This window comes from Camelus dromedarius, chromosome 13 (genome assembly GCF_036321535.1).
Source record: "Camelus dromedarius isolate mCamDro1 chromosome 13, mCamDro1.pat, whole genome shotgun sequence".
Taxonomy (NCBI): domain Eukaryota; kingdom Metazoa; phylum Chordata; class Mammalia; order Artiodactyla; family Camelidae; genus Camelus; species Camelus dromedarius.
This window is the reverse complement of record NC_087448.1, coordinates 2,952,343-2,974,130: the sequence shown is the minus strand read 5'-3', so window position 1 is coordinate 2,974,130 and position 21,788 is coordinate 2,952,343. Positions and strand designations below refer to the sequence as shown.

Sequence of the window (21,788 nt, the reverse complement as noted above, 5' to 3'; positions counted from 1 at the left end):
ATATCTGGAAAGACCTCTCAGCAAAGAAGACAAATGGAAAATAAGCATATGAAAAGGTGTTTCACATTCCACGTCATCTAGGGAATGCAAGTCAAACGAGTGAAACACCACAGTAACCCCTGTTAGAATGGCTAAAACCCCAGGCGCTGACAACAGCAAATACTGGTGAGGATGTGGAGCCACGGGAACAAGGATTAACTGCTGATGGAAATGCAAAACAGTGCAGCCACTTTGGAAGACAGTTTGGCAGTTTCTTACAAAGTTAATCATGTTCTTACTGTATGATCCAGGAATCACACTCCTTGGCATTTATTCAACTGAGCTGAAAACTACATCTAAACGTAATGTAGACACAAATGGTTATAGCAGCTTCATTCATAATTGCAAAAACTGGAAGCAACCAGGATGTCTTTTAACAGGTGAATGGATAAACGAACTGTTGTACATTCATACAATGGAATATTATTCACTAATAAAAAATGAACTATCAAGCCATAATAAGACAAAAAATAAAAACCACCTGAAATACATATCATTCAGTGAAAGACACCAACTTGAAAAGGAGTACATACTGTGTGATTCCAACCATGTGACGTTCAGGAAAAGGCAAAACTATGGAGACAATAAACAGATCATTGGTTGCCAGAGGTTAGGGGAGAGGAAGGGGTGGAGGGTGGATCACTGCTCATATTCTATATGATACTGTAACGACGGACAGATGACGTATAAATTTCTCAAAATCTATAGAACTGTACAACACGAAGAGTGAACACCAATGTAGATTATGGACTTTAGTTAATAATAGTGTATCAATACTGGTTCATTCATTTTAGTAAAGGTACCACACTAATATGTTAATGACAGGGAAACCTCATTGGTGAGAAGAGAGAGAGGATGTACTGAAACTCAGTAATTTCTGCTTAATTTTTCTGGACCAAAAAATTTCTCTAAGAATAAAGTCTACTATTTGTTTGGAAAAGGCCTGTGTTTGCAAAGGAGCTGCATTATTATCTCTTCTAAATAATATGGGCAAATTTATGGAAATGAAACTAATAATGCCATTTAACAGAATCACTTTCCTTTTCTTAACCAGCCAGAATTTATACGTATATGCTGGAGAAATCCAGGCTTGTCTCGCAGCCCCTCGGCCAGAGCAATTTTCTCATCTTCTACTTGTTGATGGACGGCTTATCCGCTGAGGAGAAGCACGCGCTGCACCTCGGTAACTTACGTGCTCATCGGTAAGTGGCTCCGTATTTTTTGTTAGGTTGATCTGCCTTCAAACTGTGATAGTGTTTTAGCAGTCTTAGATTTTCTTCTTATTTTTTCAGAGAAGAAATGGTGACTTCTTTTAGGAGAATGATTGGGTATACTGTTAGGTTAAAACCATTTGTATAACGGGCTTATAACCATTTACTGAGTGTTTAGGTGAGGTTTCATGTGTGCGTATAAACTTATGTTTCTATTTTCCTAGTCTTCAGATCAGAATAAAGAATTAGTGCATATATAAGCTTTTCTATTCCTTTGAGTATTTTGTATGTGACTTTAGTTATGCATTCCTCATTTCGTAGTCTTTTGAAACAATGGAACGTAACATTTGAGCAATTGTTACTCATTAGTAACAGATGAGGTTACACAACGGCTTGAGATGAACAGCCCTCATAAACCGGGGGGGCTGGTTTGCTGCATGGGAGGCAGAAGGCATTTGTGAAAGTGAGAATGCCTTGGTCATAGCATGGCTGTGGAGATGAAGGATCTCAAAGGCAGAGAGCGGAGGAGTGATTAGCAATGCGTGCGTTTCAGCCAGCTGCCTGATGGAGTGTCTACATGGAGCTGAACCCCCAGGCCTGCTGGGGAAGGGGCGGGACAACTCCTGTGGTCCCCATTGCTGGGGGGGTGGATGATGGAGGGTGTGGGGCTGGGGGAGGGGAATGGATTGGCACTATTCTCGTTTACTGAGACATTATTAACAAGGCTTATTCAGTTCCTTGAAGATACTACATCCAACAGTGTAGATATAGTTTATCATGTCGAATAGGAGAGAAGCAGTCAAGATGTTAAGAAGGCCTTGTCAAAACTGTGTTTTATTCAAAGGGAGAGACTGTCTGGAGATTTACCGCCCCTCAAAACAACAAATTCAGAAGGAAAAGGCACTAATATTGTAGCATGATAGCCCGGACAAAAGGGATTTAAAATAATAGAAATTCTGAGCTACCAGAGCACTAGAAATGTTTATCAATTCCTCTCATTTCGTAAAGGAGAAAACCAAACCCAGAACTAGAAAGAGGTTTACACCACAGTGAGTGTATTACACAGCAGCAGTGCTGAGAAGACCGGCTACTCCGAAGTAACTTTTTATTTTTCTACACGGAATGTCTCTAATGGGAGGAAAAGCATCAGACTGGGAACCAGGGGGTGGGTGTTCAGCGTAGCCTGCAAGGAAGAAAAGTCTTGGATTTTTGCATTCCTAATCTTTCCTGCAGGCAGAAGCTCAAAGCTGGGAGCTGACGGTTGGTTTAGAGGGTGTGTCTGCGTGTCTGTGCGCGTGCGTGTGCGTGCGTGCGTATGCCTGGCATTGGGGACCCAGCGCCACTGAAGGTTAGAGGCAGCAATCTAGCCCACGAGGCAGAGGAACAATCCAACTTCTTGGTCTGGGGTCTGGACCCGCCTTCTGAAGCGTGAGCGCATGTGGGGGAAGCAAGCATTTCTTTATTGACCTCAGTTCTGACATCGGTTTCTCTTTGCAAGAGAGTTTGGAATCACTTAAGTTGTTTAGAAAGTCAAACGTCAGGGGCTGCTTTGTGAGACGCTCCAACAGGAAAGAACTCAGCAAAATCATGAATAATTCAGGTCCCTGGAACAAAGAAGTTATTTTATTAAAATGAATTATAAACATCTAATGGGCGCAAAACAACATTCCTCAATAAAAATGTGGACCGCCACTCCGGATTCATAAACAATACCCTCTGGAACATTTGTACGATGAGAATTGCACGGGCAGGATTCTCTTTGCTGATAAAACGAGCTGTTTTGCAAGCTATAGTGCATTGTCTCTCACAGTAGTTTCATGATTTGTGCCACGTGAGCCTTCTAACAGGTGCAACGTTGGTGCGTTTTGTCACTTTCACGGTGCTGGCGAGGCTGGAGGGGTTCACATTTGTATGATATTTGAATCTGAGTTGGGGTATAATCTTTGTTAAGTAATCACGTATATTAAGGACCACAATTTTGGAAATTGTTCTGCTTGTTTACAATCAGTAGTATAAACTTGAACTTGTTAGCTTTCCACAAATTGATGATCTGAGTTTCCTCCTTAAAATCAGTGCTCAGAGGTCAACGAGATCACTATACATATACGTACACAAAATCATTATCATCACCACACCTACTTGTCTGATTTTATTTAAAAAGATGTGGACATCTCTATTAAGGAGAACAAATCAGCCCCTGCATTATCACCTGAATATCCCTCTGTTTATTCGAGTGACTCCACAGCTCAGTGGGTCTTGAAATTTTATGAGGTAAGCTGAGTCTTAGAGCAAACTTTACAGAACAATGAAGCCTGTTTTCTTCAAATGCATCTTTTCTCTTTATTACTACCAACTTGTTACCTGCGTGGAACGTAAAATAAACATGTAACAGTAACTGTGAGCTGAAGGCATAGCCAATGTTATGTGATTAGAGCTCCAAAGAGAGGAAAGTATTTTTGTAACCAAGGCTATTGTAATTAAAGCTACAAAGAGTGGGTTTTGTTTTTTTTTTATTTAAAACAAAACAAAACAAAAAAACCTTGATTCTGCTTTTGGAACTAAAAGTTTTCAAAGTCTCGCATGAAAAATTTATCGAGGCTTATTTCAGTGTTAAATACACTAAAAATACTTCCTTGTTTGTAAAATCGGAACGGTGTCTGGAGCAAGCAGGCAGCATTCTTGCTCATAGAACAGCAGTGGTGCAGACGTCGACAGCAGCTCCTGTGCTGCCTGCGTAAGTCCGGTATTTATAGCGCTTTGCACAGGCTCTTCCTGGACAGATTGTTCAAACAGGGGCAGCAAGAAAGAAGCCTCCAGGTCTCTAACGTTTAGCCTCTGCAGTGAGATTGCATTGATTGAGAATTCCCACTAGATGGCGCACTCTCCACAAAGTCAGACTGAAGGGAGGAAAAAGAAAATGCCCATCTTTAAGGGTCTCTTTTTTATTTACGTTCTTCAAATGATTTACCTTTTCTGTCTCCTGGCTGTTTTTCAAGTTTCATTTCAGATTTTCTAAGTGATACTAACATTCCATCTGGGGAATAAATGTAGCTTATGTTCAAGGGAATTGAAATGTGATGAAAATTAGAAATAGTTACTAATTGCTTATGTTCAACCTACTTTAAACAGCTTTTACGAGTTTAGTCCCGGACCAGCAGGGCTCTGAAATCCAAAGAAGTTATTCCTAATCTCCTTTCATATTGATCAATGATGGAAAAGACGGTGGCGCTGCATAATAACATTCTCAGCAAAGGCAGGTTTTGAATTATACGCTGAGAGCAAGCAACGCTTTGACTCAGTGCGTGTGACCCACCTCTAACCTTGTGTGTTAGCGCGAGGAAACTCTGACTCACCGAGTGTTTGAACTGTGAACGCTGCCCGGAGTACACTTGTCACAAGACACTACAGCAATTAACTCTCAGTGAAAGTTCATTTTCTGCTAAGGATTTATTACGCACCTTGAGCTGAATCTGAGAAAGTCTCATATAATTAAAAAAAAAAAAAACCTCAGGGTGAACTTAAATATTCTTTGCAGATGATTTTTCATGATTTTGTGATATAATAAAATATCTACTCAGCCACGAATTTCAGGCATAAAAAAGCTTGAAGGTGCTCCAGAGGCAAAGGTTGGAGGCAGGAGGTATTACGGTCCATTTCTAGCTAATTCTGTGATTAATTATCTAACTGGTCGTCGCAGCCGTAATGCATGCGGCTCATGCAGCACTTCCCGTAGGCCTGGCCCTCTCCCAGAGCCCGTCTTCCCTGCTGGGTGAATCCTCGCTGTGCCCAGGCAGCAGGGGAATCGGGTGGCCCAGGACACGAAGACGAGAGGCCCCCCAGGAGCCAAGTGTGACTCTTAGCCTTATCCCCATGTTGCCTCCACAGCCACGTTGCCTGTAAACGGCACCTGCTGCTGCTACATCTTCGCGTCAAGGATATTTTAAAGAAAATGAGAGGGCGAGTGCACGGTCAGGTCTGTAAGCTCGCTCCTGCTTACACTTGGCTAAGCAAAGCTAACTCAGGGCATTCTAGAGTTTGTCCCCTCCAGCTACCATACAAAGCAACTCAGGGCCATTTCTTTATCCAGTAGCAGAAGACAGATTTTGAGATTCATTACCCTAGCTGAAGGTTATATGGAAAACGTGGAGAGGGTTGGATTACCTCTGTAAATGGCAGGTAAATCTCACTTTGAAAAGCCACCAGGAAGCAGCCACCAGGCTTTCTTCCTTCCTTCTGGCCTTGATTTATGTCGGCCCCAGAGGGGAGAGGGGAGAGGCGGGAGCGCAGACACGCAGCACCACACTCAGCCCGAAAGCCCGTCTTCAGAGCCTGCAGCAGAGTGGGGAGCTGCGGTGCCCCTGACTGAGTTTGTAACAGATACAGAGCCGGGATATGCAGTTCCCTCATGAATGTTTAGTGGATAAATGTAGTAAACGGAAGAGCCGGGTTCCAAACCCAGGTGTGTTTGGCTTCAAGTTTTCTGTTTATGAGAACTCTTTGATTTCTAGTGTCGGACACCCAGCTCTCACACAATTAAGGGAAAAAAAGAAAGAGGACTCAGAGGGTCATAGAATAGGAGCAGAGGGGAGTAAGGTTTGCCATCAGATAGCTAAATCCAGGAACGCAAGTGCTGGAGTCTCTCTGGGTTTTCTCTCCGTCTCTGTCTCTGTTTCTCTGTCTCTCCTGAGTGTGTGTGCGAGCCCACGTACACACGCACACACACCTGCTGTAATTGGCTTCTGTTTCTGACACAGAGAGGCATCTGACACGCAGGGCCCTAACCGTCCACGTCTTAGGAGCACTGCGTGGAAGCCAGAGCTTTCTTTCTCAAACAGGCCGCCGTGGCCGCCCAGCTTAGGTCTCTGGCCCAGCCCTGCCCCTGGGTCGAGACAAGAGGGTAGGGAAATTTGGCCCATGAGTAGGACGGGGAGCTATTTAACTGAAAAAGGGGGAAGGAGACCTGGGCACGTGTAAACAGCCACGCAGAGCCTGTTTCCTCCACGATGATGCTCTGACAACCAGGCGGGTCCTAGCTGCCTGGAGGGAGGGTCAGCCCCCCGCCAGAACACAGCTGCCGGGAGACCGGGGAACACACACAGCTCTGCCACTGCTGAGCGACTGTGGCCCAGCTCACCAGCTTGGTTTTCCAACCACGTGGGTCAGATAGCTGCCTACACAGGACCATGAAGATGGTAAATTTATTGCAAAAGGCCTGCAGATAAAGATTGCAGTACATTTCCATATAATTTCTGTTTTATAAACGTTTCCCCAAAACCAGCTTTGGAGGGGGTTAAAGATTAAAACGCTATGATTCACCCAATCCACAATATTATTAATAGCTAGTATATGAGAATTTTGTTATCTGAATAAGTCTCAGAAATTCAGATTTCTCCCTTACCTTTCAGCGGCCAGCATGTGTTACATGGTGACGCACGTTGTTTGCGTTGGTGGAGCTTTTGCATTTCTGTTGTGCTTCCTTTCCTCGACTGGGCATCTTCCACAGACACCTTTGTCCACCCACGGTAACGGTGGGAGGTTGTGGCTGACCTCCTCGCGCTGCGGTTGGGCAACTGAAAACTACAGTTGCTTGGCTAAGTAACCAGCGTGGAGCAGAGGTGATGTTTGAACTTGTCTGTTTAATTCTCAATTATTTATGTGAATAGTTTTAAAATTATTCCATACAGTAAATGAATTTGCATTACAGATACACTTTATTGTCTCTACTACAGCAAGAAAATCATTTGCTTAACTCTTTTTTTCTTCTAATTTTTAATAATAGTAGCATCATTAAAATTTTGAGGGTGTGTAAATAAATATGCACACCCATATGTACATAGAAAATGTACATGCACATAGAAAACAAAAAGAAACCACCTTTTAAGACTGCATGAAATATTGCACTGACATTTATTGAGTGCCAGGTACTACATTCAGTAATTACTTGGATTATCTTATTTAATTTCTTTAATGACCCTTTGAGGTAGATACTAATATTGTCCTTGTTTTATGGATGAGGACCCTGAGAACTAGAGGGTGAATAACTTGCCCAAGGCCACGCAGGAAGGAGATGGGGGCACGGTGACTCAGAGCTGGTGGTCGGTCTCAAGCCTCCTGCTACTGAAAGCTGTTTTTGCGTTTGGGAGAAATGATGACTGTGCTTATAGTTTAGAAACGGACACTCTGTTCTGACATATAAACTTAATGCCGTTGTCTACACAGTCATAGTTTGGGGAAAACAGATGAACGCGTGCCTCTTCTCAGCATATCTAAACGGCTATGCTGTTTCCCGAGTTGTGTTTCTCTGGTCCTTGAACCTCCCGTTTGACTGTGTCTGTTTTCCCCGGCACCAGCACCGAAAGAAGATACCATGCTCCCCAGTGTCCTCCCGTCTCTGCTCGTCACATGAACACAGGTGCTGACTCTTTGATTCACCCCTGTTTTCTGGCCAGGCCTGTGTCCTGTCTGCACAGCTTCTCTGTGTGCCTCTCCAGTCCACTCCTTGTATGCCAGGCAGGTTAGCATTCGGTAAATTCCAATTTAACTCTAAAACCTCTAGAATCTTTAAGAAATGCTGCTGTTCCATCCTGTCACGAAGTCTCCTTGCCTTGGTGCCGGGCAGCAGAGCAGACCAGGCCTCAAGGAATTCAGAGAAAGGGACCGTTAACTTGTTCTTTGAGAGTCTCTCTGTGGATGGTCACCTGTGGGGGCGGAGTTGAGTATCAGTCACGTGAAAGAACTTAGTTGTTTGCTGAGTGAAGGAGATCAACTTTCCAAAATCCAAAACTCCAAGTATATGTACATATATATACATATACACATGTATATATGAATAAAAGAACGTATTTTTTCCTAAAAGTTCAGGATGAGGGGCTGTGGCTTACAGGATGTAGTTTGCATGTGTCGGAAAACATGGCAGTAATCATCCGTCCTCAGGACAGCAAGGCAAATGGTCACAGAAAAGGCCTCCGTCAGGTTCCATGTCCGCCAGGAGGACCCGTCCGTGCCCAGCTCTCCCTCCTTCCCAGTCTCTCTCTGTCTCTGTCTCTCTGCCTTTAAAATTGTTTCTTCTTTACAAGTAGAAGTTATTGTATTGTGTTCTATGTTATGAAGAACTGTATTGAGACACCAAACAGGGAAGGGTGGTGAGAATCACCCATTTGTAAGTGGAGGTGTGGTTCCCACAGGCTGGACCGCCTTGTCCAGTGTTTGGTGTCACCACTGCCATTTTAGAGGGACTTAAATGTGTGCATGAATTTGTTTGCTTCTTCCCAAAACCTGTGACTGAAGCCAACAGCATCCCACACTTGAGTGCGACCCTCTGCCAGCTCCGTCCGCACGTGTCTGCCCGGTGGATACAGTGGGCCATGGCTCCTGCGAGCCGGGCTCCTCCCTTCCTTGCACTTGGGCCCCACACTGCCGTGCTCACTGGTTTCCCTCCGGGTCAGGAGTGGAGGGACCGCCTCCTTGCGACAGGCCTGCCACGGCGTTCACGCTCGGAGCCCAGGTGAACGTCCCCCCCTGTCCCAGCCCAGCCTGGCCTCATTTTTCTGAGACATGCCACAAAGATATCTCTTTCCAGCGCTGTCCACATGCACCCTCCCCTGTGATCTCCCAGTTTCCCCTGTAGTTCACAGGAAGCGTAGGGGTGACACCACCCAGTGTGAGGTAAGGTGCTGTCCTCTGTCCCGTCCATACGGTCCATACGGCCACATTACCAGATGGATGCACGCGAATCTCGTTAGCAAAGGGGTGCCTGTGCAGCCTGCGGAGTCAGGTCCCACACCTGCTGACATCTGGGGAACTTGTCCTCCGTACCAGGGTGGCTGTCTTTTGCATGTCGTGAACGTTCTGTGACAAATACGTACGAGCTACTAAAAACAGTACTTTTAGCTGAAAGTACACCGTCTGCCCCGCCTCATGCTGGCTGGGCAATTTGGGAAAACCGTGCAACCTCTCTGTGCTTCTCTTGGCTCCTCCGTGAAGCAGCGCTGACCTGGGGGCAGGGTTGTGAGTGAGGACCGTGCGGCCGCCCCCAGCCCTCAGGCTCAGAGCCCAGCCACACCGCTCCTGCTCGTGCAGGAGGCTCGTTCCCACAGAAGTCGTTACAACAGAGGGAGTGATTGTGATGAAAAAGGTGACAAGTTATGTGCTTAGCGTGCATGGGGTCCTGGGTTCAATCCCCAGCACCTCCATATAAATAAATAAATAAACCTAATTAACCCCCCCCCCCAAAAATACCACATAAAAAATTAAGTAAAAAAAAAAAATGGCGCGTCAGTGTCAGAGCTGTAGGTCTCCTAGAAGAGCTGTTGTCTGGGCACGGCTTCCCCCCAGTTTCCATCTCTGCCTCCACCCAGCTCCGCCCGGGATGTTCCAGAACTCCTGCCGTGCAAGTGGACCTGATTCTCTTGTCACCGTGATGAATTGCTCACTTCAGTGATTGAAACGTAATGGGATCTTTTGATGGAAATCAGCACAGCCTTTGTGAAGAAACGCGGGCGGCTGAGAGTAGGTGCAGGGAGAAGGGTGGCGGGGCCGCAGCCGGTGCTGATGGAGAGGGAGGGGCCCCCCTCCAGCCTCGCCGCCCGCTTCTCCCATGGAAAGTGTCCCGGCACTGCTACCCAGCTTCGAAGGAAGGTGGAACCCTGGGCAGAACTTGCACACGTCTGGGCAACTTCCTGTTCACATCTTCCCCGGGGCGGGAAGCCGACTGGAATGCTTCAAATTGTCTGTCTTTCTGTCCCAGCTAGGGTAGGGGAAAAAAATGGAGATTTTCTTTAAGTCCAAAAACCTGCGCTTACTTAATCACAGGAGAGGATGACCTCTGTAAGGGTTTGGAATGCATGCCTTGTTCCCAGTCATCTGTCTCCTCCGGTAGATTCTGTGAGTTCAAACGAGACGTGCACTGTGTATATTACAGGGCGGGTTTTGACACTGAGAACGCGGTGTGGATATTTATGTGGAACCCTGTGATAAAACGCTTGCGTTCACGTGTGCACACAGAGCTGACGCTGCATCCAGACAGGCAGGAAGGAGCACTTTGAAGCTGATGCTGTCTGTTCTTGTAAATCCACAGTGGGGTCTGACAGCACGTGGGAGGTGTAATTAAAGTCATAATAACCAACATTTACTCACGCTAAGAGCTTGCGTCATCACACTGTCCACAGCCCAGCCTGACACGAGGTTGAGCCCGTCACCCCGTCACATCCTAGGAGCTCAGGGGCCGCTCTTAAGCACCTCACATTTCTGCCTCTCAAACCCTGATTTCCAAATAACAGGTGAAAGATCCTGTGGAAACATTTGCAAAGGAACCACAGAAGGACCACGGCACCCAGAGAAAAGCTCTCTGACCCGCGAGGAGAGGCTGGATCACAGCTGCTCCTCCCGTCCTGGTACCAGGGGCCTCTGGGAGGATGCGTGTGGACCAGAGGGTGCAGGTAAATGTGGTTTGGAACAAGCAACTCAGACACAGGGAAGTGTGAGGCATTAGGGGAACTGGTAATAAGGTGGAGATGGTGCAGTAAATGAGTGCTGCTCACAGTCTTGGCCTCTGGAAGGATCATTGCGCAGCCGGGGCTGCTGGTCACTGGAGGGGAGTGCTCTGGATTAGGCAGACCGCCGAGGGCTCCGGGATCTCACTCCCAGTGAGGCTGGAGGGGGGAAGGGAGACGGGACCTCTGGCCGCTCTGGGGCGCCCACCCCTCCCCGCCCAGCCCTCTGCCTTCTCTAGCCCTGCTCTTTCTTGCAGATTCAGAATTCTCAGAATTCAGGACAGCAGTTTAAGATCCCTTGTTTTTTGCTTTGAAAGTGGCTGTACTTGTCCTGGAACAGACTAGGTTCCGAGTCAACCCTTGTTAACTGGGGAACACATGAAAGTGCCCGTTTAACTGAAGTCATTGAGAACGTCTTACCCTTAACCCCCCAATTATTGCTCGTGCTTGAGATAAAACAAGACTTTCCAAATGGTGCCCCGGCTTTCCTTGTCTGGGCTGTCATTTACCGTAGCCGGGGGGTTTCCAGCGCGAATCCCGTGGTGTTCATTCTCAGGCTTGTTTTCATGTCTTCCGACAAGGACATCTCTTTTGCAGTTGAGCTCTTTCTGATGCCGGAAACTTCCTTACAGAATCTCAGAGGAAGCGAAGAGTTTCTGCTGTCTTCCACCATCACTTTAGGGCCAGAGAGCCAAAACATGTTTAAATACACCCACTAGTCTCTGTGTTTCTACACAGAAAGAACTCCTATGGACAGGATGCTGGCTCCATCCATCTGCCCAGCTGGTGCCCCAGCTAAGCTGTGTGAAATGTTGTCAGGGTTTGTAGCCCCGTAAGTTGAACCCAAGATGCTGCGAGTGAGTGGGGCTGCCTCCCCTATCCTGCTCCTTCCACACCGACCTGGACAGAGCTCCAGAAACAGAGCAGAGCCCCTGCTTTTCTGAGTCACGGGGAAGATCATTAATTATGCTCCCACCCCTGCTGCAGAAGTCTCTTCCTCTCTGCAGATCCGAGTGCTGAGTGATCACGACTCCTTAAGCACTTCAAAGAGCCACTCTCACCCCCTTGAGGGCTGAAGGGTTGAAGGTGCTCGAGCTCCAGTAGGAGGAAGCTCTCCCTCCCAGCAGCATGGTATTCCGAAGCTTTCCTCACTCATTGATTTCCGAGCACTGCGTCTTCCCGTTGCTCTCGAGCTCTGTACCTTCCAGCAAAGGCACTTCTTGTCGCAGAAAGAAGTCTGAGGATTGCATCCGTGCGGGGCGGGCTTCGGCAGCACGGCGTGGCCCGTGGCGCGCGTCTGGCGCAGCGCCCTCCGCTAGCACCCAGGCCAGCGGCTTCCGTTCAGCACCTCAGCTCTGCTTTAGTCTGTTTGTCACCAGGGTGTGCAGCTTAACATCTTCACATTAATTGGAATCAGCCAGTAAGTGATTTCTGCTCTTCGCTGCTCTGAATGTGACGTCCCTTTTCTTGACGACTTCTCGGCGTCTAAGAGAACTCACTTCGAGCCTAGGAAATGTCTGTCCTTGTCTTTCCAGCGGGGCGGCTCGGCCTCAGTGTGTTCAGAACAGCATCCTTCTGCACATTTAGCTGAGCATCAGCCAGAGATGCCCCAGAGTGCACGGACATCGGGTGTCGGAGGGACAGGGTGCCCATGCTCCTGAAATGCAGTGTTCCCACCAGAACCTGCTCTCCTGTGGCATCTCTTGAGATCATGATGCAGCTTTGAGACGATGAAGTCCTTACAATGCACTGGGTTTCAGGGGGAAAGGGGAGGTTATAACAGACAGGTGGGCCGGGCTGAAGCAGTCCTGGGATCTCGCTGAGCCCTGCCTCTCACTGGCGTGTAGACTGGGGTCATGGAGACAATCATTGTCGCTGGTCTCAGAGATCAGGTGTGTGCAAGATGGAAAAGTGATAGTATAAACGCAGTCGTGAGCGTTCAGTAACTCTGGGATGTTCGTGTTGTGTCTTTCCCCAACGATTCCAATCCCTCTGCCAGGTCTTCCCTGCCTCAGTGAATGGCGTCTCAGTTCACACCAAACCCTGAAGTGTGATTCGTACCTTTCCATCCCGCTCACGCCGGTCCATCACGGTCTTGTCGGCCACGCCGCTGACCTGCTCAGCAGATCTGGCTGCCTCTGCCCACGTCCCCAACACAGTCCTGGCTTGGCTACCGCCCTCACTGACCTGAAATTCTTCAAACCTTCCCAGTGCTGACTTTCCCCATTAGCACCCACACGCCACTCTCCGCCTGAAGTCGCAGTCAGATCCTGATGCTGCCCACCCGCCTTCAAGCCACCTAGCGTCCCCCCGTGGAGGACAGGACGCTGCAGTGCCTTGAAGGTCTCCGCCCGTGGGGTCTGCAGGCCAGGCTCTGTCCCCACTGCCGGGAGACACAAGTGCGGCCCTGAAGAGAAGCAGAGACGCGGCCGCGTCTCCGTGTCCGCAGAGACAGGGCGCAGCACAGAGCACGCATCTGGAGGCCGGCGGTGAAAAGCTGGAGAGAAGTGTGAGCAGCAGCACAGAGGAGCGCTCCCCGGGGGGGCTCACCCCGGCAGCCCCGCCCTCCCCCCGGAACACACCCTTCACGGAGCCGCATCCGCTGGGCTTTCTCCAGCACAACGTCAGGCCACCGTGGGACTTGCTGGTGCCAAAGAATATGGAATCGTAGGTGGAGGAGATTAAGAGGCACACACTGCCAGTTACAAAATAAATGAGTCACGTAGGAGAGGTGCAGCGTGGGGAACGCCGCCAGTAACAATGCAGTGTCTTTGTCCGGTAACAGCGCAACCGACTTCTCAGGTGATCAGTTTGAAAAGCATAGAAATATCGAACCACTACATTGTGTACCAGGCACTCACATGGTGTCGTAGGTCAGCTGTGCTCCCAAAGCAAACCAGCACACAGACTCAGAAAAAGTGATCAGCTTCGTGTTCACAGAGCGGGGGTTGGAGGAAGGGGAATTGAGTGAAGGTGGTGGAAAGGTACTAACTTCCAGGTATCAGACGAGTAAGCTGTGGGGAGGTGATGTGCGGCGCGGTGCGCACTGCTGGGTTTACACACGAACGCTGTGAAAAGACTAAATCCTAAGAGCTCTCGTCACAAGAAAGCGTTTTTCCTGTTTCTTCAATTCTGCATCATTCTGAGCTGATGGATGTGGAGATGATCGTCCCTTCATGACGTACGTGTGTCACATCAGGACGCTGTGCACCTCAGACTTCGCACTGTGGGTCACTTACGCCTCCGTGAAACTGGGAGAAAAACGCATACTCCCGAAAGTGTTTTACTTCAGATTGCAGTTCTGTCCAGGTCGCGGCCACTGTGTTGGAGGCCAAGAGCACTGAGATGTAAAATAACCTGTGGCCAAGTTTCCAGAGTCCTAGTGTAAGAAAGACCTAAACCGGGCGGAGGTGGACGTCGGCCTGTGAGACAGCAGTCGGGAGTCACCGGTGGACCCCGGCCGAGAAGCACATCCCTACTGCACACTGCCCTGGCGACTGGAGGGTCGGCGTTCACCAGGCAGAGAAGGTCCCAGGCAGGGCGAGAACACAGCTAGGGGGCGCTAAGAGACGATGAGCACCGGTGGTTTTCCGAAGTGAGGAGGAAGTAAATAATAAATCAGATTTGTACATATTTTTTCTCTTATTCCTTCCTCCACACAACAAGACTGATCTTTTTCTAGGCGCGATTTCCAACATCCCTTGGAGAGTGTAATGCTCGACCCTCCCTGGAGACGCCAATGTCGCTGGTCATGGTGTGAATGGCATGTGGGGGCTCCGGCCTGGAATCTGAATGTGCGCCAGCGAGATCCACGGTCTCCAGTGAATTGGGGGCAGTGGTTCTGCAGGTCCCAACCATCCAGAGGTCCCTGGTGACGACTGCGTGAAAGTCCAGCTTGTGAAACTGACCCGCAAAGACAGCCTTATGACCTGGAAATGTGTGTATACTTTACAAGACTTTTGAAATTTTGAAAAATTTTCCTTGGAAACAAGGTGAGACCCAGACAGGGCAAATATTCTGCTGTGTGGAATGAAACCTAACGGGGATGGACTTCACATCCCCCTGGTGCCAGGGCAGGAAAGGGCTGAGCACAGCATGGAAATTCAAAGCGACCTGCGTTCCCCCACACCCTGCAGGGCGGCCTCTCCTGCCATCCCAACCGTCAGGAAGTAAACACGAGGCAGAGGGACCTGATCTCTGGGACGGCCGAAGCCAGGGCGACCATCAGACCCAGAGCCCGAGCGCCCTCCACGATGTGCCGTCTCGCCACCACGTTGCTTTCCGCCAGACGCGTTTTTGGTAAAGTGCCCAGGCGTTGCTCCGGAAGCCCTCCGTGAGATTTCCAGAACTCTCTGTCTCCCCAGGTCTCTCGTGTTAGGACTCCCTGTCCAAGTGCCAGACATGTCCTCACACATCCCATCAGTAAACGCCTTAGGACAGCTGTTAACAATGATGTGATGTTATCGTCTATGTCGTCAGGTTCTGGATAAACCTCATAAAATATTGCATATTATTATACATAACCTCATGTCATAATATGGCTACAAACATACGTAATTTCATGTGTTTCACATTTAAGCAGCAGTGTGGCACCCGTCTCGAAATACAGAAGTTCATGTTGAGCGGATGTTAGCGTGTAAGGAGAGGACGGCTTAAGATGCGTGCAGAGAACTGGCCGTGTGGGTGACTGAAAGGAGAGTGGAGGGGGTGGTTGGGTAAGGGCAGTGCTCGTGGACAGGCCGCGTGGTGATGCCGGGGCCGCACGGCAGCAGGGCTGGAAGATCAGCACGCATCGCAGACAAAGCTGTGTTTACCTGTGGACGGGAATGGCCCGGAGCGCAGCGGCGAGCAGAGGGGCGCTGGGGCATGCGGAAGCCTCGCGCCGCGTCGGCGCTGTTCACATAAACGCGGCACCTCAGCATCTGTGGTATCCTCGTTAAGGAGCTGAGCACATCTTAGGCCACAGAGTAAAGCTTCATAAATTCCCCGGTTCAGAAATCATGCAGGGTATATTCTCTGTCCACAGGGTAATAAAATTAGGGACTAAACACGGAAGTAGACGCAAACAGATGAACAGTCACTAGGAAATTAAATATTGATCGTTGGTGAGAGAAGCGAAGGGAGCGACACTGAGTGAGAGCCCTGTGCGCAAATCTGAAATTGACTCTAAAAGAAACGAAAAAAGTCAAATGCGATGAAAACCCTGAAGGACTGTTTCTGTCCCCAAAGAAGCCACTCCCGGGAAGTTCCTAAGCGCATACTTTCAAAGCTCTTTCAAAGAACAGAGAATTGTTTAAACCCTTGCAGAAATGAGTGACTGAGGAAAATCCTCATTGCTTTTCTGGACGGCAGATGATGCAGAGGAGAATCCCCGGAGCTCCGGTAACCGTGCGACAAAATGCACGTTCTCACAAGCAGCCGAGGAAATGCACCTGAAAGAATTATTAGGTGTCACTTCACGGTGAGAACGCTGGCAACACCGGGAAAAATCAGTAACTCGAGGGGCCGGGCGCTCTGGCCCACGCCTGCTGCGAGCTTAGGTAAGCACAGCCACTTTGAGGAGCAGTATTTGGTAAAGTTGGGCACGTGTGTAGGGTACCAGCCAGGTGGCCGTCACCCGCCATGGGGCTCTTGGCCGTACCTGGACACACGGCTGGTTGTGACAGCTTGGAGACAGGGTGCTACTGGCGCCTGGTGAGCAGACACAGAGGGAGCCACCCAACCCCCTGCCTTCCACAGGACGGCCCCGCAGCAAAGAGTCACGGGCCCCCAGGGGTCTCCAGCCCCAAGGTGGAGAAACGCTGGCTTAGGGAGACCCCCAGAGCGCATAAAAACATGGACGTGGGTCTTCACTGACACATGTTCCAAAGATGCAGATAAATAAGAGAAAAGAAAACAAACGACCATCTTTAAGAAAATGAATGAATTAATCAGCTGTGGTCATGGCGGAGCGTCTTCAAGCAACGTAAGTAAATGGACCTGAGCCCTAAGGAGGAACAGACCTTATAAATGTACAGCAGAGCTAAAGCAATTTGCCAAGCGGCACATGTGACGTGGGTGTGATGTTTATATAAGTTTAAACACAATAACGTTACATATTTTCTAGGTACACACAAGCGTAATTTAATTTTTTTAAATGGACTGAAAGATAGACACAAAGTGGGTCACATTTATTTCCTCTGATAAGGAAGGAAATAATGAATGAATAGGTGGGGATGTCAAGTTTATCAGTGAAATTCATTTGTAAAAAACAAAGATCTGAAGTAAAGATGTGCCATGTTGCTGTTTTCAGTTGCTGAAGAATGATCCATTGGCTGTCTCTGTGTTCCTCTTTTAAAACTCTTAAAACTTTTCTCACTGTCAGACTTTTTTAAAATTTAAAATCCAGGGTATCTCTGCTATCAATACATCAAAAGATACACTAATTAAAGAAAAGAATAGAAACGACCTGACTTGTAGACACGCACCATAAATAAAACATTAGCCAGTGGAACCTAGAAATCCATTAAAACATACTCAATGGTCGATATTAGGAAATTTAATTATTAGCACTGTCCATCACATCAATAAGTAAAAAGGGAAAAATCAATTGACCGTTTTAATAGGTGCCAAAAGACAGTAACATTCAACTCCCAAATCTATTTTTAAATTAGAAGTAGAAGGAGTCTATCACAAGACAAATATTATTTATCTTAAGGCCTAGGTAGATACCACATTTAGCTGTGAAATAGGTATAGGCCCTTTTCAGCATCAGTCCCAAAGTTGTAGCCATTGTGATCAGAGAAGAAAAAAAAAGGAATAAATGTTGTCAAGGATAAGACAGGAGTACCATTATCTGTGAGTAGTGTATGGCCACCTAGGAAATCCAGTAAATCGGTGGAGAAGTATTTTCTCTACTAATATAGTTCAGTGATGTTTTGAGTTGCAGAACCAACAGACGCAAAACGTAAAAGGTCACATGCGCACCAGCCATAACCACTTAGACGAAATAGACAAACAGGAGCCTTTCCTTTAAAGAAGAAACTAAAGAAGAAACTCTCTGTGACTGAGAGTGAACCTGGTAAACACACCCACAGAGAAAGTGCCATCACGAGAGCGGGGATTTCTACATCCCACGGCACCAGTGTGAACACACATGTTCTTACACCCACGTGCACCTGTATACACACCTCCCCTGCTATCTGAGCATCTCTGTCTTACCTATTTTTAAAAAGTTTGTATTGAAGTACAGTCAGTTACAATGTATCAATTCCTGGTGTCCAGCACAACGTCCCAGTCATGCATATACAGCCATATATTTGTTTTCATTAAAAGTTATTACAAGATACTGAACATAGTTCCCTGTGCTATACAGAAGAAATGTATTTTTTATCTATTTTTATACATAGTGGTTAACATTTGTAAATCTCAGACCCCCAGATTTATCCCTTCCCACCCTCTGTCTACCAGTAACCATAAGATTTTTTACTATGTCTGCAAGTCTGTTTCTGTTTTGTAGATGAGTTCATTAGTGTCCCCTTTTTTCTTTTTTCTTTTTTTTAGATTCTACATATGAGTGATGTCCTATGGTATTTTTCTTTCTCTTTCTGGCTTGCTTCACTTAAAAGTGATGATCCCTGGGTCCATCCATGTTGCTGCAAATGGCATTATTTTATTCTTTTTTATGGCTAAGTAATATTCCATTGTTTTACCTGTTTTATGTATTGGGATCCCTTAACATTTGTATTCAAAGTCTTCGTGATGGAAAAATTCTAAAACCATTGCTCCAAAGCATTCTAGTCACCTAAGAATTGTTTATGCACATCTGCTCCTCTTCCCGTCTGAGCTAATCTACCGATTCCCACCAAGTCGTCTGCGCTCCGGGAGCAAGACGCATCACGCACCTGGTCAGACGTACTCAGTGCCTGAGTAAGCGAATGACTGAGTGAATGAATGAATGCCTTCACACTCTTCCTCTTGCCTGGATTCTCCTTCTCCACCTAGAAAACACTTTCATTCTAAAAATTCACCTTGAGCACCTCAGTCCTTCAAAGGTTTCTCTGTCCTTTATGGTCGCAGGCAGCCCCCCCACCTCCGCTGTCTTCTGAACTCAGCGTTTGCTGCCCTTGCCGCTACCGTGGAATTCATCACGGGTGATATATTGCGTGTTTATGTCGCTGTTTTCCCCCAAGAAGCAAATATTCTGAGAGTCGAGACCATGACTTAATCAGCTCTAGATCCTGCAGAGTAGGTGTGCGGTGAAGGGATGAATAAACATTGTTATGTGTGAGTGCACACACGTGTGTGTAGATTTCTAACTGTATAGCAGTGATTCTGGCTATAAATTTTGTTTAATTTATTCTGTGTGAGGCTTCAATTTGCAAATCATTGGAGTCATTCATTTTACCAAGTTTGAAAAATTACTGGCCGTGGTCTCTGTGAACATTCCCCCTTCCCTCCAGCACGCCTGTGGGATGCGCGCTGTCTTTCTCATCCTCGCTCCCCTCCTCTAGCTTCTTTCATAGTTTCAATTTCTGTCTCTCTCTGTGCTTCATTCTGGATAATTTCTGCACTGCTTTCTTAAAGTTTTGGAGCAGTGATTAATCTGATGTTCAATGCATATATTGCGTTTTAACTTAAGTGACATTTTGCCCCCATTTCTAAGAGATCTGCTTTGTTCTTCTTCCAAATCTGCTTTTTCTTAAATATTTTTTCTTGTTCTTTTCTCATATTTCCAGTTCCTCTACTTGTTTCAAGCCGGCTTGTTATAGTGTCTATGATCCATCACTGTATTAGCTGAGGCTCTCAAGCTTCGACTACTGCTGCTTACGTCTGCTAACAGTTGCTCAGGGAAGGTTATTTCTCCCTGTCTTTGAACTTCAGGGTGTGACCTGGTGTCCCTTGGTGGTGTCCCAGGCTGGGAGAGTCCTGTGTGACTTGGGTCAAGGGTTACCCCTCTAGAGATCTTTTTTTGCTTTGATCAAGTGTTACCCCACCTGGGACCATCTTTACGCTAATTCTTTAGTTCACGTGCCCCAAGGACACATTGGGGTTTGAGGTTAAATCCCTAAAACCAGGAAAAGAAGGACTGCCTGTGGCCATGACTCCTGGGGGAGACGTTTGCCCACCCAGAAACCGCCTGTCTCTGTCCAGGGGCAAGCATCTTAGGGTGTTCTTCCCCTTCAGGTGGTAGCCTTTGGACGTCTGACTTTATGTCATTTCTGGGGCCTAAAACGTGATCTCCTCCCTGTATGGACCGCGGCCCCTGTTTGATAGAATAAATCAGACTTCCTGTAAACCCTGAGGGCCAGGGCACGGTCGCCCCTGGGTGACCCAGGGGCTGTTCCTTGCCCACTGAGCCACCTTTCCCACTGAAAGCCTGCTTTCAGTTTACCTGGTCCACGTGGTCCCGGAAGCGCACCAGGCGAGGCATTCTACACTCATGACATTTCTCCTTCTTGAAGAAATGAAGAGCCTCTGTTTTCCTTCACTGTCAATCCAGGGTAAACAGGGGGTGTAGGTTATTCTGAGACACATGAGCTGTCTATGTATGCAGAATAGATCGTATTGGGTGGTGTGTGTGTGTGGGGGGGGGGTGTGTGTGATTGGAAGCATGTTTACATCCACCCAGGAAATGGATCTTACTAAATTTGATTAGAGTTAAATATTTTGACAGATTCTAAACACTTTGACAGACTCTAAACACTTGCGCGCTGATTTGGGGAATATTGTCAGAGCAGCTAATCCTAAGAGCTTCAGCTTTCAGAGAGATTAATTAATCCAACACTTTTGTATAAAGCAAAGCACTCAAAAGCGTCCGCATCAACAGCCGGCACGGGGCGGCGTCACACACGGTGGCACCAGGCTGTGGGGCGCGTGTAATGCAGGGTGTGTGCACGCGCGTGTGCGGTGTCAGGCTCAGGACGCCTTGTCCTGGGAGCTCCGCGGCGTCTCGCCTGTTTAAATATTTCGCGGTGAACAGAACATCACGCGGTGGTGGCTGATTCTCAGTCGTCTCTCACGTCAAACGCATTAGCTCGGGAAAACCATCCGCGTGTTACACCTGGGAACCTCCGCCGTGAGCCTTCTGCTTGCCGGTAACCTTTGCAGAACACGTTAATAAGGAAAAAAGACTCTGAACACTGAAAACGGCGGAAGACGCTAATCTGTGCTGGAGATGTTGAAGCGCCGGGATCCTGGTGCCACGGGGAGCGGCAGCGCAGCAAATCCTTTAAAACTGAAACTCGAGTATTTTGAAGTTTGTGGCCCAGCGGACCATCTCTGCTTGCTTTTCACGAGAAGGATCACCTGCTGTGCGCCCTACTAACTCAGGCCCCCTCTTTGTGCCTGCGGGGGACTGTGCTGGAGCCCCCGAGTAAGCCCCGGCCCGGGAACGCTCGGCAGACGCCGCCGCCCGCGGTCAAGCTCTGGGCACGTGGGCGGTCGGTCCCGACGCAGAAGTGGTTCCGGGGGCATCTGAAGGGGTGAGCCCGCTTCTGGGAAGCAGCAGCCACATGGAGAGGTCACTGGAAGTCAGTGGCAGGAGACACGACCTGAAGGTGGACTGACACTGACCCCTGCCCTCTCCTTGAGCCCCTGCCCCCTGCCCCTCCCTCCTGGGAAAGCATCTGGAGAGAAGGGTCCTCCTGGACGTGGAGGATCCCCTTACAGAGAGTGAGCTGCAGAGGTGCGGAAGGAGCCAGAAAACGGACAGGAACACGCATTCGCCCTTTTGTTTCCTTAAAGAATGCTCCCCAAACATTGATTCAATCGAGAGAAATGCCCTTTCTTGCTGGCATGGTTAGGGAAAGCTCACTGCAGCAATCAGCGTTCAAATTAATTCAAAATTAGCATACCACGCTTCCTGCTTTGGGCACGACAAACGCATCTTCCTCCTTCTCTCAAAGCAAATTAATTTTGTTTAATTAACTTTGAATTTTCCCAAATATCTAGAAGTCAGTTTAATTATGCATGCATACAGTAATCTATTTTGTGGACTAATTGGCATAAATATACCATGTTTTGCATTCGTCATGTAATCGATTCCTCGCTTCCAAAGAATGCCAGA

The 21,788-nt window shown here is 47.9% G+C and overlaps 1 protein-coding gene across 1 annotated transcript in view; it reads left to right on the top strand.

Moving 5' to 3' along the window:
- MYO16 (myosin XVI) overlaps positions 1-21,788 on the top strand; it is a 350,065-nt gene that overhangs the window by 132,649 nt on the left and 195,628 nt on the right. The window contains exon 16 of the mRNA XM_064492981.1: positions 1,094-1,241. Coding sequence (XP_064349051.1) covers positions 1,094-1,241 — 148 coding nt within the window. The remainder of the gene's footprint in view (positions 1-1,093; positions 1,242-21,788) is intronic.